This window comes from Plecotus auritus (genome assembly GCF_963455305.1).
Source record: "Plecotus auritus genome assembly, chromosome: 3".
Classification (NCBI taxonomy): domain Eukaryota; kingdom Metazoa; phylum Chordata; class Mammalia; order Chiroptera; family Vespertilionidae; genus Plecotus; species Plecotus auritus.
Genome location: NC_137772.1, coordinates 224,561,974 through 224,576,696, shown reverse-complemented (window position 1 = coordinate 224,576,696; position 14,723 = coordinate 224,561,974). Strand labels below are relative to the sequence as shown.

The 14,723-nt window shown below is 51.3% G+C and overlaps 1 protein-coding gene across 1 annotated transcript in view; it reads left to right on the top strand.

Moving 5' to 3' along the window:
* EFCAB6 (EF-hand calcium binding domain 6) overlaps positions 1-14,723 on the top strand; it is a gene marked incomplete at its 5' end in the record, with an annotated part of 176,794 nt that overhangs the window by 44,695 nt on the left and 117,376 nt on the right. The window contains one exon of the mRNA XM_080660273.1: positions 7,140-7,267. Within this exon, the coding sequence (XP_080516399.1) occupies positions 7,140-7,267 (128 nt within the window). The remainder of the gene's footprint in view (positions 1-7,139; positions 7,268-14,723) is intronic.

Sequence of the window (14,723 nt, the reverse complement as noted above, 5' to 3'; positions counted from 1 at the left end):
TCAATTGGTGCTGCTTTCTTTTCAGATTGAACCCATGGGAGTTCATTCCACAGTGTGTGGATACATTTGGGGACACCCTGTATTTTTTGTGCTCTGCGTAGGCACTTTATAAACTTTAATTTAAACTTTCCTTTCTCTCAGTAGCTGTGTGAGGCGGTTTTATGATCCTTTTTCAGGTGAGAAAACTTAGACTTGCGGTGCTAGTTTGTGGTGGAGTCGAGATTTAAACTATTCAGCTCCAAAGCAAACTGTTTACGGTATATGCCCCGAGAAATGAGCAGGTCATGGTGTTCACAGGGGGAGGAGGGAGGACCAAGCTAGGAGGCGCCTCTGCAGGACCAGGGTTCACGGGGAGGGGGGTTGTGACGGAGACCAGGGACCAGGGGCATGAGCCTTCCAGCCGCAGGCCCTTGGCGGGCAGGTTTGGGTGAAGCACAGGCTGTGCCGGTAGCTCGAGTGGGATGTGAGGTGGGGTCTGGCCTGACCGGGGAGGGGTCACATCACAAAGAAGTTCATATGCCAGTTTTTTTTTTTAATATTTTATTGATTTTTTTACAGAGAGGAAGGGAGAGGGATAGAGCTAGAAACATCGATGAGAGAGAAACATCGATCAGCTGCCTCTTGCACACTTTCTATTGGGGATGTGTCCGCAACCAAGGTACATGCCCTTGACCGGAATCGACGCTCTATCCACTGAGCCAAACCAATTAGGGCATGTGCCAGTTTTGTAACCATAATAGTTGACCCTGTTAATGAACATTTGTTCCACACAGGGCACTAGCCTTTTTTTTTTTTTTTTTTTTCATAGTCACCACAGTCATGTGAGGCAGGCACAGATGCAGAGAAATAAAAAGACAAAATGATCAAACCAGTCTTACCCGTGAAAAAATAACCACTGTCAGCGTTAATCCTGGCATCTTTCCGTGCAAATCTGTGCAAAGGAGGGGCAGATAGAAAGAAACGCATTTGTAAAAATGGGCTCGGATATGTGCTATTTCATGTAAGTTTTTGTTTTTACTTGAGTGTGTCAGAAGAATAGAGTTGAAATGGAACTGAGGAAAAGGAATATATCTGTTTATTGGCTGCATGCCATGTTCAGGTCACACTTTCCCCTCCATTGTTTTCTGGCACCAAGTCTGCTTAACTTTCTAGCTGGTTGTAACGGTTGCCCCAAATGCCACTGTATGGCTAATCTTGGTGTTGAGCTTTTTGTACCAGAACACAGTTTATTTTCAATCTGTAAATTTAATTATTTCTTTATGTCAAGTGTTGTTGTGGGTTTTTTTTGCAGTAATATTATGTACCTTTGAATTGTTCTGATCCATTTTTCAGATTTTTAACTTCAGTGACACAAATTATCCTTATGTTGGATTGTCTTATCTTCTGTATCGATTAAATTCTCCCAGTTCACTTTATTCTCTGCCTTTTCCCTCTGTATTCACAATGATCACCTTCGCTCTTTTCTCCATACCTGTCATTTGATTCTCTCCAAGGTGTATTCTCTTCCTTGCTGTGTCTGCTTTATTACTTCTATAATGGAGTTTTCTTTGGTCTGTTATATTATTTTTCATCTCATTTTGTTGTTTTGTTATCTTTTACTGAATTCATATTCTTATTAAGATGCTAAAATTGTAAAGTAATTTTGTACCATGAGTTACATTTTTAACCAAGATGGGAGCTTTGCCTTTGTGCATTATGCCCCCTTCTTCCTTCTCTGTCCACCTACCTCTCCCCCCAATGTTTTTCCTGTGGAATCTGCATAATTTCAAGAAATTTGAATAAATTGAGCATTTTTATTTCATTATCCATCTTTAGTTAATTAGAATCTACCTTTAAATAATACTATACTAATTCACGTAAAGTGTAAGGACTTTGCAACAGTGTTTTCCCAGTTCTTCGCTCCTGTTCTTTGTTATAGTTCTGCCATACATCATATTTTGACATACACTAAAAACACAATACATTGCCATAGCTTCTAGTTTTCCACTGAGATTTTCTGTGTTTTCATTCATTATGAGTATATTTTCTTTTATATTCTCAAACACTGGTTTTAAAATGTAAAAGGCTTTGAAATTTTAACCTGCTAATTCCAACATTTAGATCATCTCAAGTTTGGTCTTTATTGATTACCTTTTTTCTTGAATATGGATCATAGTTTCCTGTTCGGCGTTCCCCCCGCATCCCCTCCCCCCCCCCCCATGTCTGGGAATTTGGGAATTTGTCCTGGATGTAGTAGATTTCGCGTTGTGGAGAGGGCTTCTGTTAGTTCCTCTGAAGAATCTTGTTTTCAGCAGCCAGCTTACTGGGCTGCATTCAGCCTCCAATCTCTGCCTCCCGAGGGCGCTCACTAACACCTGAACCCTTCACTCTGCTCCTGGCTGGGCTTTTGTGGTCTGCTCTGTGCGGCTGTCATGGGGCCGAGAACAGTCATAGCGCCTCCTCTTGGCCTTGCTTTGTGGGCTTTCCCGCCTTACTTACCGTTGCTGTGCTGGTCACTGACGCTGTTTTCTGCTTTAAAACCCAGCAAGACCCTGGGTTGATTTCAAATTCGAGCCGCTCAGCATGATTCCAGCGGCGGCTTGCTCTGGGGCCAAAGGCCAACAAGAAGAGATCAGTGAGCGTTACTGCGTATTTCCAAGTGCAGCTCCAGTTATGTCAGCTGCTCTCCAGTGCCTTCAGATCGTTCTTTGTGTATGTTTTGGCCAGAGTTTATAATTGTTTTCTGCTGGAGGGTTGGTGCAATGTGAGCCAACCTACAATAATTGGAAGCAAAGCTTTCTGGCTGCCCGTATTAAGTTTCTTTTTCCTTCAGTTTCCTGCTGGTAATTTTTCCCCTAGTTTTTACTATCTTTTTCTCTTTAAGAAGGTAAGCTTTATAATACAATTTCAATTCACCATGGAAACCTCATTTTTCATTTGACAATAATTAGCAGCAGGCGTTATTGGGGACACATAAAATAACGACACGTCTCATAATGAAAGGCACCTTTGATCTGCTTAAATGTGAGATGTGTATGTAGTGATTCTTCTGCATATTCCTGCTCCTGCAGCATCAGCCCAGTTCCCGCTGCTGCCTGCTAACCGGGTCATCGTCTCCAGCGTGGCCTCTCCAGCCTTCCTTCTATACCCAGCCGTAGGGACCATCTCACAATCAAATCTTCCTCATGCCTGGTTTCCCCTTTAAACTTCTGTGACTTTCATGATTGAAATTCACGTCCTTCCATGGAAGGCAGCCTCTTTGTGCGGGTGTTCTAAATGAAGGCGCAGTTTGAGTTCTTAGGAAGCCAATACCACCTTCCTTACCGAAAGTACCGCTTATTTGGGCGCATGAAGAAATGACATTGGGGAGATTTCCTTTATGCTCCGGGTTTCCTCTCTACCCCATTTCAAACCAGCACGAACCCTTCCCAGGAGACTTAGGGCCTGTGGGAGGCGGCAGGAATGACTGTGCTGCACTGGAGAGCGAGGCCAGAGTAGCTGCGGGTGGAGGGGCTGCTGGGTGGGCTCAGGGGGCTCTGTAACCCGCCTGGGGACCGGGACTGGATGGGGCGCAGGGGGCTCTGTAACCCGCCTGGGGAGGAGTTGCTGGATGGGGCGCAGGGGGCTCTGTAACCCGCCTGGGGAGGGGCACTGGATGGGGCGCAGGGGGCTCTGTAACCCTCCTGGGGAGGGGCACTGGATGGGGCGCAGGGGGCTCTGTAACCCGCCTGGGGAGGGGCACTGGATGGGGCGCAGGGGGCTCTGTAACCCTCCTGGGGAGGGGCACTGGATGGGGCGCAGGGGGCTCTGTAACCCTCCTGGGGAGGGGCACTGGATGGGGCGCAGGGGGCTCTGTAACCCGCCTGGGGAGGGGCACTGGATGGGGCACAGGGGGCTCTGTAACCCACCTGGGGAGGGGCACTGGATGGGGTACAGGGGGCTCTGTAACCCACCTGGGGAGGGGGACTGGATGGGGTACAGGGGGCTCTGTAACCCGCCTGGGAAGGGGGACTGGATGGGGTATAGGGGGCTCTGTAACCCGCCTGGGAAGGGGGACTGGATGGGGCGCAGGGGGCTCTGTAACCCGCCTGGGGAGGGGGACTGGATGGGGCGCAGGGGGCTCTGTAACCCGCCTGGGGAGGGGCACTGGATGGGGTATAGGGGGCTCTGTAACCCGCCTGGGGAGGGGGACTGGATGGGGCGCAGGGGGCTCTGTAACCCGCCTGGGAAGGGGGACTGGATGGGGTATAGGGGGCTCTGTAACCCGCCTGGGAAGGGGGACTGGATGGGGCGCAGGGGGCTCTGTAACCCGCCTGGGGAGGAGTTGTTGGATGGGGCGCAGGGGGCTCTGTAACCCGCCTGGGGAGGAGTTGTTGGATGGGGCGCAGGGGGCTCTGTAACCCGCCTGGGGAGGGGCTGCTGGATGGGGCACTGGGGGCTCTGTAACCCGCCTGGGGAGGGGCACTGGATGGGGCGCAGGGGGCTCTGTAACCCGCCTGGGGAGGGGCACTGGATGGGGCGCAGGGGGCTCTGTAACCCGCCTGGGGAGGGGCACTGGATGGGGCGCAGGGGGCTCTGTAACCCGCCTGGTGGAGGGGCTGCTGGATGGGGTGCAGGGGGCTCTGGAACCCGCCTGCTGCAGCAGCTGTAGCTGCCCAGGGCCCAGAAAATGGGCTCCCGAGGGCAGGCCTCACTTGTGCCCGTGCCAGTCCTGCGCCTCCGGGGCCTGCTGTGTGGTTTACGGAGCGCCAGTGGGTTTCCTAGGATGTCTGTGTGTCCCTGTGAGCTGCCTTCAGAGCACACCAGTGTCACGGGAGTGCAGGGGGCACAGGGCACAGTGCCCACGAGTGTGCGGTCAGGTCAGCGCCTGGTTCTGGGCCCGGCTTCCCCAGCTTTCCACGAGACTGTGCACGTGTGGTCTGAGAGCCCGTGTTTCCCACGCTCAGCCGCTGAGCCCGCATCCCAGACCGTCCTGAAGGACCCGCTTGCGTTTTACTATGTAGCCGGGCCGCTGGGGCGGCTGCTCCTTCCCTCCCTGTCTGTCTGCTTTGAGGCAGGAAGGGAGCTGCAGGCGGGCGGTTGGGAGCTGCAGCTGGTGGTTAGGAGTACGCTTCATCTGAGCGCAGCTTATTTGCAGACATTTTAGGAAATAAATCTGGGAAACCATTTGTGACTCTGCAGTCAGCTTTGAGAAAGAAAACAGCCACCTTTTAGATTTATTTCATCATCTTTTATTATGCAAGTAATACATGCTTGTTGAGAAAATAAATAAATAAAACATAAAGCCAGAAAACACGTAAGCACAAAATAGCAGTCCCTGTTAGCCTCCACCTGAATCCTACCACTATATTGTGTGGTGTCTCATCCTCCCAGATTTTGTTTCTGATGCATGGATGGATGGATGGATGATGGATGGATGGATGGAAGCTGGATGGATGGATGGATGGAAGATGGATGCATGGATGGATGGATGGAAGATGGATGGATGGATGATGATGGATGGATGGAAGATGGATGGATGATGATGGATGGATGGAAGATGGATGGATGATGGATGGATGGAAGATGGATGCATGGATGGATGGATGCATGGATGGATGAATGATGGATGCATGAATGGATGGATGATGGATGCATGGATGGATGGATGATGGATGGAAGATGGATGCATGGATGGATGCATGAATGGATGGATGATGGATGATGGATGCATGGATGGATGGATGGATGCATGATGGATGCATGGATGGATGGATGGATGCATGATGGATGCATGGATGGATGGATGGATGCGTGATGGATGCATGGATGGATGGATAGATGCATGGATGGATGCATGATGGATGGATGGATGCATGCATGATGGATGCATGGATGGATGCATGCATGCATGATGGATGCATGGATGGATGGATGGATGCATGGAGATGCATAGGGAAATACAAAAGACAAGTGTTAAAATGAAGATTAAATGATGCTAGTCATCCTTTCTTTCAGTCGTGAGACAATATATCTCATAGAAAGCCTTCCCCATCCATTCATTTAGACAGCACCTTGTTTTGGTAGCTGTGTAGTGTCTCCTGCTGGATAAGCCATGATTTACAAAGCCAGTCGTCTGTTGATGAGCATCTACATTGTGCCAAGTGTTCCTCTCTCCCAGCAGTGCGGAGAGGCCCGGCCCATGGGCATTTGTGGGGAGAGCCTCTCGTTCCTTCACTACAGAGTTGTAGCAGGGACTTGGGAGTGTTCCGGTACCTGCTTTTCTATACACAGGCTGGAACGCACATTCATGCATTTCTTTCCTCATCGTTCCCTTTAATCCTTGCCTACGTGACAAGTAGAAAAATGTTGAATTGTGTGTTTTTTAAAGGTATTTTTTATTGATTTCAGAGAGGATGGGAAAGGGAGAGAGAGATAGAAAAATCAAAGATGAGAGAGAGACTCATTGATCGGTAGCCTCCTGCACGCCTCACACTGGGGATGGAGTCCGCAACCCGGGGACGTGCCCTGACCAGGAATTGAACCGCGACCTCCTGGTTCATAGGTCAAACTTTTTTAATTAGACTTTTTAAATTACCAATGAGTTTGAGCCATTTTATATATATTTGTTGGATTACCTGTTTATAATCTTAGTCTGTTGCTCTATGGAGTATATTTATCTTATTGATTTCTAAATGCTACTCATATATTATGAAAATTAACCTGTATTTTTCATGTATATTAACAATAGTTTTCCCACTCATTTTTCTTTCATTATTATGTGTGTGTGCTGTTTTTTACCAAATAAAAATAAATATATTGTTGGACCGAGTCATTATTTAAGTGATTTCTGGCTTGAAAATGTTCCTTAGAAAGGACTTCTCACACAAATGTTATGTATTATGTAATATTCATCTTCATTTTCTTCTATTTCAGTTTTATTATTCTACTCAGTGTACATTTGGCGCTATCGAAGGTTTATCTGAGGATAAGATAGCAAAGAGATTAATTTTTTTTAATGTTCATCCAGTTACTTCAACACCATTTATTACATAGTCCATCATGGTTTCGTGTATTCGAGTCTCAATTTCTACCAGTCAGGTTATGATGAAAAGGAAACGTTTAGTATTTAATTGTACCTCTGACAATATTCGTAACCTGAAGCTCTTTCATTTTAATAGGGGTCTCCTGGGAGAACCAACAAGCAAAAACCGCCCCACGGGGCTTCCTCCTCCGCTGTTCCGAAGCGCCCGAAAACAGCTGGGAAGACCGCTCCTTGGATGAAATCGGGAGGACCTTCTGCCAGGAGGTGAGGAAGTTCTCCCGGGGTGGGCAGAGGGGGCCCGCGTGGAGCACCGTTAGGTGAGACGTCGGTTCTGACATTAGTTTTGCTCCTACCTCCACCCCCCAAACTCTACTTCCCCACCTCCTACTAACGGTGACACATCGGTAACAGCAATGGTCATGAGACCTGGACTGGGTGCCGGCTTGGTGTTACTCACACACCACATCCTATAAGGACTATTTAGGACGAATGAAATCAGGGTGCAGCTGCCCCGGCCCGGTGGCTCAGTTGGTGGGAGTGCTGTTCTGCGCACCACAAGCTGGCGGGTTCGATCCCCGGTCCAGAGGCAACCGACCCATGTCTCTCTCTCTCTCTCTCTCTCTCTCTCTCTCTCTCTCTCTCTCTCTCTCTCATTCAATAAAAACATATCCTCGCTTGAGGATGAAAACAACAACATGATACAGCTTTATTGAATAAAATATAGGAAACTTGCGTAAGTGAAGAGGTCTTTTCTAGTTCTTGGAAGATTCGGTATTAATGCCTGCTCTCCCGATTAGAACCTTTTCTTTTGGAAAGTTATAATGGAGGACGTATCCTCCCACATATGAAAAGTTTATGAAGGTAGAATAATGAAGACAGTATGGCACTGTTCACCAGTGGACAGTCAGAGTGATTTGAAACAGTAGATGGATAATAGAGCAATCTTTACATGTGAATTAAGCTTATGATTTGAGGTGTGGAGGGATGGGAAGTGGAATATTCACTAATTATTGTTGGGATAATTCTAGCCATTTGCGGGGGGAAAGCTGTAAACTTCCACTCTTCACACCCAAATACATTCTATAGGCATCCACTATTTAAATTTAAAAGTTAATCGTGGGTGAAAACATTTTAAGATTGACATTTAGGCTTTTAAATGTGAAGTAAAGCCCGAAAACCATAAAGAAAAAGATTTTTAATTGGACTACATTGAAACGAAAAGGCTTTCTACAGCAAACTGCGTCTAAACAAGTGATGAGCGTGGCGAACAGTGTGCCATGAACAAGGGGTAAGCAATAACCGCTCCTCACACACGTAGCGCTCTTACACATTCCGGATACAAACTCTTCGGCAGGAAATTGTCGGTGAGGAAAAAACTAAGAAAAGCCAGTGACGGTGCGGGTACCAGACGAGGGAGCACTGAATAGACGCTTGGTCACTTGGTGAAACTTTAGTTGTTGTTAATGAATTTATTGGTTTCCTCAAAACATATGAGTATTACAAATCACAAATGTGAGCAATTCTGAAAAGTGTAAAGAAGAAAGTAATAAACTATTCAGAATGTACCACCCAGCAATAATCAAAGGCAACATTTGGCGAACATAATTCTAGGCCTGTCTCGATTCACAAGCATAGAAAGATGGCTGTGTCGGTGGGTGGGTGGGTGGATACATACATAGAAACAATTTTCTAAGGAGAGAACCATACATTTTTAAAAAAATACATTTTATTGATTTTTTTACAGAGAGGAAGGGAGAGGGATAGAGTTAGAAACATCGATCAGCTGCCTCCTGCACACCTCCTACTGGGGATGTGCCCGCAACCAAGGTACATGCCCTTGACCGGAATCGAACCTGGGACCCTTGAGTCTGCAGGCCGACGCTCTACCCACTGAGCCAAACCGGTTAGGACCATACATTTTTTCCTTTACGAGGAAGGCCCATTTGATTTAAATTTCTCTGGGCTGCCTGCCTGTCAGGCACCTCACAGGATCCCTCCCATTCAGCCTTCCCAGCCACTCCGTGTGGTAGACACTCTTACCATCCCTTTCAAGCTGGGGAAACTGAGGCACACAGAGGTTTAATGACTTGCCCACGGTTAGGTACCCTGCCAGTAAGCTCTGGAGCTATGTTTAAGCCCCTGGTCCTTGCCCGGCCAGCGTGGCTCAGTGGTTGAGTGTCCACCTATGAATCAGGAGGCCACGGTCTGATCTCAGTCAGGGCACATGTTCAGGTTGCAGGCGCGGTTCCCGGTGTGGGGCACGCAGGAGGCAGCCAATCAATGATTCTCTCTCATCATTGATGTTTCTCTCTCTCTCCCTCTCCCTTCTCCTCTGAAATCAATAAAAATAAATAAATAAATAAATAAATAAATAAATAAGTAAACAAACACCCCCCCAGTCCTTGCTCACAGTGCTGTCCTCGAGTGAAGCCAACGACATTGCTGAACTGCGGATACATGTGTCGTCACTCAGGAGTCGTGAGGTCCCCAGAGGGGCTTCGCGGCAGGAAAAGAGGTGAAGACAGTCATTAGGAACTAAAGCGATCGATCGGGTCTTGGAAGGCGGCTGGCTCTCTGCTTGGAAACCCAGCGTGACCGGCACTTCCTGGGTCACCCTGGCCGCCCTCCCTCCCACCCACCGCATGGTTTTCGCAGTTTATGTTTTGTTCTTAGAGTCCCTGGTGTTGACGCTCCGTCCTGTCACCACAGCTCCCCGGGGGCTCTGCCCCTGTTGCACTCGCACGTGGACTTAGGGCCACGCGAGCCGGTGTGCGCCTTCCAGAGTTCATTCTGCCCGTCGGTCGGCTGAGCTCTTTGTGGAGTGATTCCCTCAGGGACGGCTCGTGGGCCTCCCCTTCGTTGTTGCATGTTGGAGCCCGTCTCCTGCTGCTTTGTCACGGGTACGACACCGTCACGCTCTCTGTTTCTCACGACGCGTGTCCATCGTCTGCGGGCCTGGGCGTCTGGAGGAGCCGCAGAGGCCACCTGATCCCCCTGTAGGGACTCGCCCTCCCTGGATGCCTGAGTGCTTTTTCTGGATCCTTGACATTAAAAAGCAAACTAAGCCGTCCCGGCGTGGGGCACGTCGAGTGTCCTGGGGCACAGAGTGTGCTGGTGTGCGGACTTGTTCCTTCATGTCAGGAAAGCCTCCCGGGTCCATCCCTAGAGAATCCCGCACCCCCCTCTCCTCCCCTCTGCCTTCTTCCTGCTCCCTCCGTCCGCGGCCCCCCGACTCCCCCCCCCACCCCCCCCCCCCCCCCGCTGTCCCTGGGCTGGACCACTGGGCCTGTCCTGATGGCCACGCCTCCCCGACCTGCTCTAATCGGTGGGCTTCTCGGAGTTCTCTGCAGCCATCCCTCCACCATGGGTTCTAATCCCAGCCTCGGCGCTTGTTCTTGCTGACCCTAATCCAGCCGTGGGCAAACTACGGCCCGCGGGCCGGATCCGGCTGTTCTATCCGGTTCTCTTGCTCTCCCCTCTGCTCCTTTACTTTGAATTTAGATTAGTTCACACAAACACTCCATCCATGCTTTTGTTCCGGCCCTCCGGTCCAGTTTAAGAACCCATTGTGGCCCTCGAGTCAAAAAGTTTGCCCACCCCTGCTCTAATCCGTTTATTAGTTCGTATAATGCTGTTATTTTTGTTTTTTAATTTCCTTAGTTCTGAAATACCCCTTCTCATCTCTCTTTATTGTTTTATCAACGTGTCTTCAAGCTTTTCTTTCAACGAAATCATATTTTTATTTAGTTCCTTTTAATGGCATCAAACCTTTGCAGGTGATGTGTTTGTATTTTTTCGTATCATGTTTCTTTTTAAAAAAATATTTTTTGTGAGTTTCCTTTGGAAAGCTTAGTGTTTCCTTTTCTTTTTATTTATTATTTTTAAAAATATTTTTATTGATTTTAGAGAGGAATGGAGAGGGAGGGAGAGACAGAAACATCAATGATGAGAGAGAATCATGGATCAGCTGCCTCCTATACGCCCCACACTGGGGATGGGGCCCGCAACCCGGGCATGTGCCCTGACCGGGAATCGAACCGTGACCTCCTGGTTCCTAGGTGGATGCTCAGCCACTGAACTGTGCCAGCCGGGCTCGTATTATGTTTCCATGCAGTCTGGGTTCTTGGTCTTTCACTTGACATTTGTCTGTGCCTTGTAGTCTGTGTGCAGAGCTGCGAGACCATCGCCTTCCATCCTGGGGGTGCTTAGGCAGAGTCCTCTTCCTACGGAGGGAGCCCCACTGTCATCTTCACACCATGCAGTTTCCCATTACCCACCCCGCACAGCGCACACTCCCATTATCCACCCCGCACAGCGCACTCTCCCATTATCCACCGCGCACAGCGCACACTCCCATTATCCACACCCGCACAGCGCGCACTCCCATTATCCACCCCGCACAGCGCGCACTCCCATTATCCACACCCGCACAGCGCGCACTCCCATTATCCACCCCGCACAGCACACACTCCCATTATTCACCCCGCACAGCACACACTCCCATTATCCACCCCGCACAGCACATACTCCCATTACCCACCCCGCACAGTGCACACTCCCATTATCCACACCCGCACAGCGCACACTCCCATTATCCACCCCGCACAGCGCGCACTCCATTATCCACCCCGCACACCACACACTCCCATTATCCACACCCGCACAGCGCACACTCCCATTATCCACCCCGCACAGCGCACACTCCCATTATTCACCCCGCACAGCACACACTCCCATTATCCACCCCGCACAGCACACACTCCCGTTATCCACACCCACACAGCGCACACACTCCCATTATCCACACCCGCACAGCACACACTCCCATTATTCACCCCGCACAGCACACACTCCCATTACCCACCCCGCACAGCACACACTCCCATTACCCACCCCGCACAGCACACACTCCCATTACCCACCCCGCACAGCGCACACTCCCATTACCCACCCCGCACAGCACACACTCCCATTACCCACCCCGCACAGCACACACTCCCATTATCCACCCCGCACAGCACACACTCCCATTATCCACCCCGCACAGCACACACTCCCATTATCCACCCCGCACAGCGCACACTCCCATTATCCACCCCGCACAGCACACACTCCCATTATCCACCCCGCACAGCACACACTCCCATTATCCACCCCGCACAGCACACACTCCCATTATCCACCCCGCACAGCACACACTCCCATTATCCACCCCGCACAGCACACACTCCCGTTATCCACACCCACACAGCGCACACACTCCCATTATCCACACCCGCACAGCACACACTCCCATTATTCACCCCGCACAGCACACACTCCCATTACCCACCCCGCACAGCACACACTCCCATTACCCACCCCGCACAGCACACACTCCCATTACCCACCCCGCACAGCACACACTCCCATTATCCACCCCGCACAGCACACACTCCCATTATCCACCCCGCACAGCGCACACTCCCATTATCCACCCCGCACAGCACACACTCCCATTATTCACCCCGCACAGCACACACTCCCATTACCCACCCCGCACAGCACACACTCCCATTACCCACCCCGCACAGCACACACTCCCATTACCCACCCCGCACAGCGCACACTCCCATTACCCACCCCGCACAGCGCACACTCCCATTACCCACCCCGCACAGCACACACTCCCATTATCCACCCCGCACAGCACACACTCCCATTATCCACCCCGCACAGCACACACTCCCATTATCCACCCCGCACAGCGCACACTCCCATTATCCACCCCGCACAGCACACACTCCCATTATCCACCCCGCACAGCACACACTCCCATTATCCACCCCGCACAGCACACACTCCCATTATCCACCCCGCACAGCACACACACCCATTATCCACCCCGCACAGCACACACTCCCGTTATCCACACCCACACAGCGCACACACTCCCATTATCCACACCCGCACAGCACACACTCCCATTATTCACCCCGCACAGCACACACTCCCATTACCCACCCCGCACAGCACACACTCCCATTACCCACCCCGCACAGCACACACTCCCATTACCCACCCCGCACAGCAAACACTCCCATTATCCACCCCGCACAGCACACACTCCCATTATCCACCCCGCACAGCACACACTCCCATTATCCACCCCGCACAGCGCACACTCCCATTATCCACCCCGCACAGCGCACACTCCCATTATCCACCCCGCACAGCGCACACTCCCATTATCCACCCCGCACAGCGCACACTCCCATTATCCACCCCGCACAGCGCACACTCCCATTATCCACCCCGCACAGCGCACACTCCCATTATTCACCCCGCACAGCGCACACTCCCATTATTCACCCCGCACAGCACACACTCCCATTACCCACCCCGCACAGCACACACTCCCATTACCCACCCCGCACAGCGCACACTCCCATTACCCACCCCGCACAGCACACACTCCCATTACCCACCCCGCACAGCACACACTCCCATTATCCACCCCGCACAGCGCACACTCCCATTATCCACCCCGCACAGCACACACACTCCCATTATCCACCCCGCACAGCACACACTCCCATTATCCACACCCGCACAGCACACACTCCCATTATCCACACCCGCACAGCGCACACTCCCATTATCCACCCCGCACAGCGCGCACTCCCATTATCCACCCCGCACACCACACACTCCCATTATCCACACCCGCACAGCGCACACTCCCATTATCCACCCCGCACAGCGCACACTCCCATTATTCACCCCGCACAGCACACACTCCCATTATCCACCCCGCACAGCACACACTCCCGTTATCCACACCCACACAGCGCACACACTCCCATTATCCACACCCGCACAGCGCGCACTCCCATTATCCACCCCGCACAGCGCACACTCCCATTATCCACCCCGCACAGCACACACTCCCATTATACACACCCGCACAGCACACACTCCCATTATCCACACCCGCACAGCACACACACTCCCATTATCCACACCCGCACAGCACACACACTCCCATTATCCACACCCGCACAGCGCACACTCCCATTACCCACACCCGCACAGCACACACTCCAGTTATCCACACCCGCACAGCGCACACTCCCATAATCCACCCCGCACAGCACACACTCCCATTATCCACCCCGCACAGCGCACACTCCCATTATCCACCCCGCACAGCACACACTCCCGTTATCCACACCCACACAGCGCACACACTCCCGTTATCCACACCCGCACAGCGCGCACTCCCATTATCCACCCCGCACAGCGCACACTCCCATTATCCACCCCGCACAGCACACACTCCCATTATACACACCCGCACAGCACACACTCCCATTATCCACCCCGCACAGCACACACTCCCGTTATCCACACCCGCACAGCGCGCACTCCCATTATCCACCCCGCACAGCGCACACTCCCATTATCCACCCCGCACAGCACACACTCCCATTATCCACCCCGCACAGCACACACTCCCGTTATCCACACCCGCACAGCACACACTCCCGTTATCCACACCCACACAGCGCACGCACTCCCATTATCCACGCCCGCACAGCACGCACTCCCATTATCCACACCCGCACAGCACACACACGCATTATCCACACCCGCACAGCACACACTCCCGTTATCCACACCCGCACAGCGCACACTCCCGTTATCCACACCCGCACAGCGCACACACCCATTATCCACA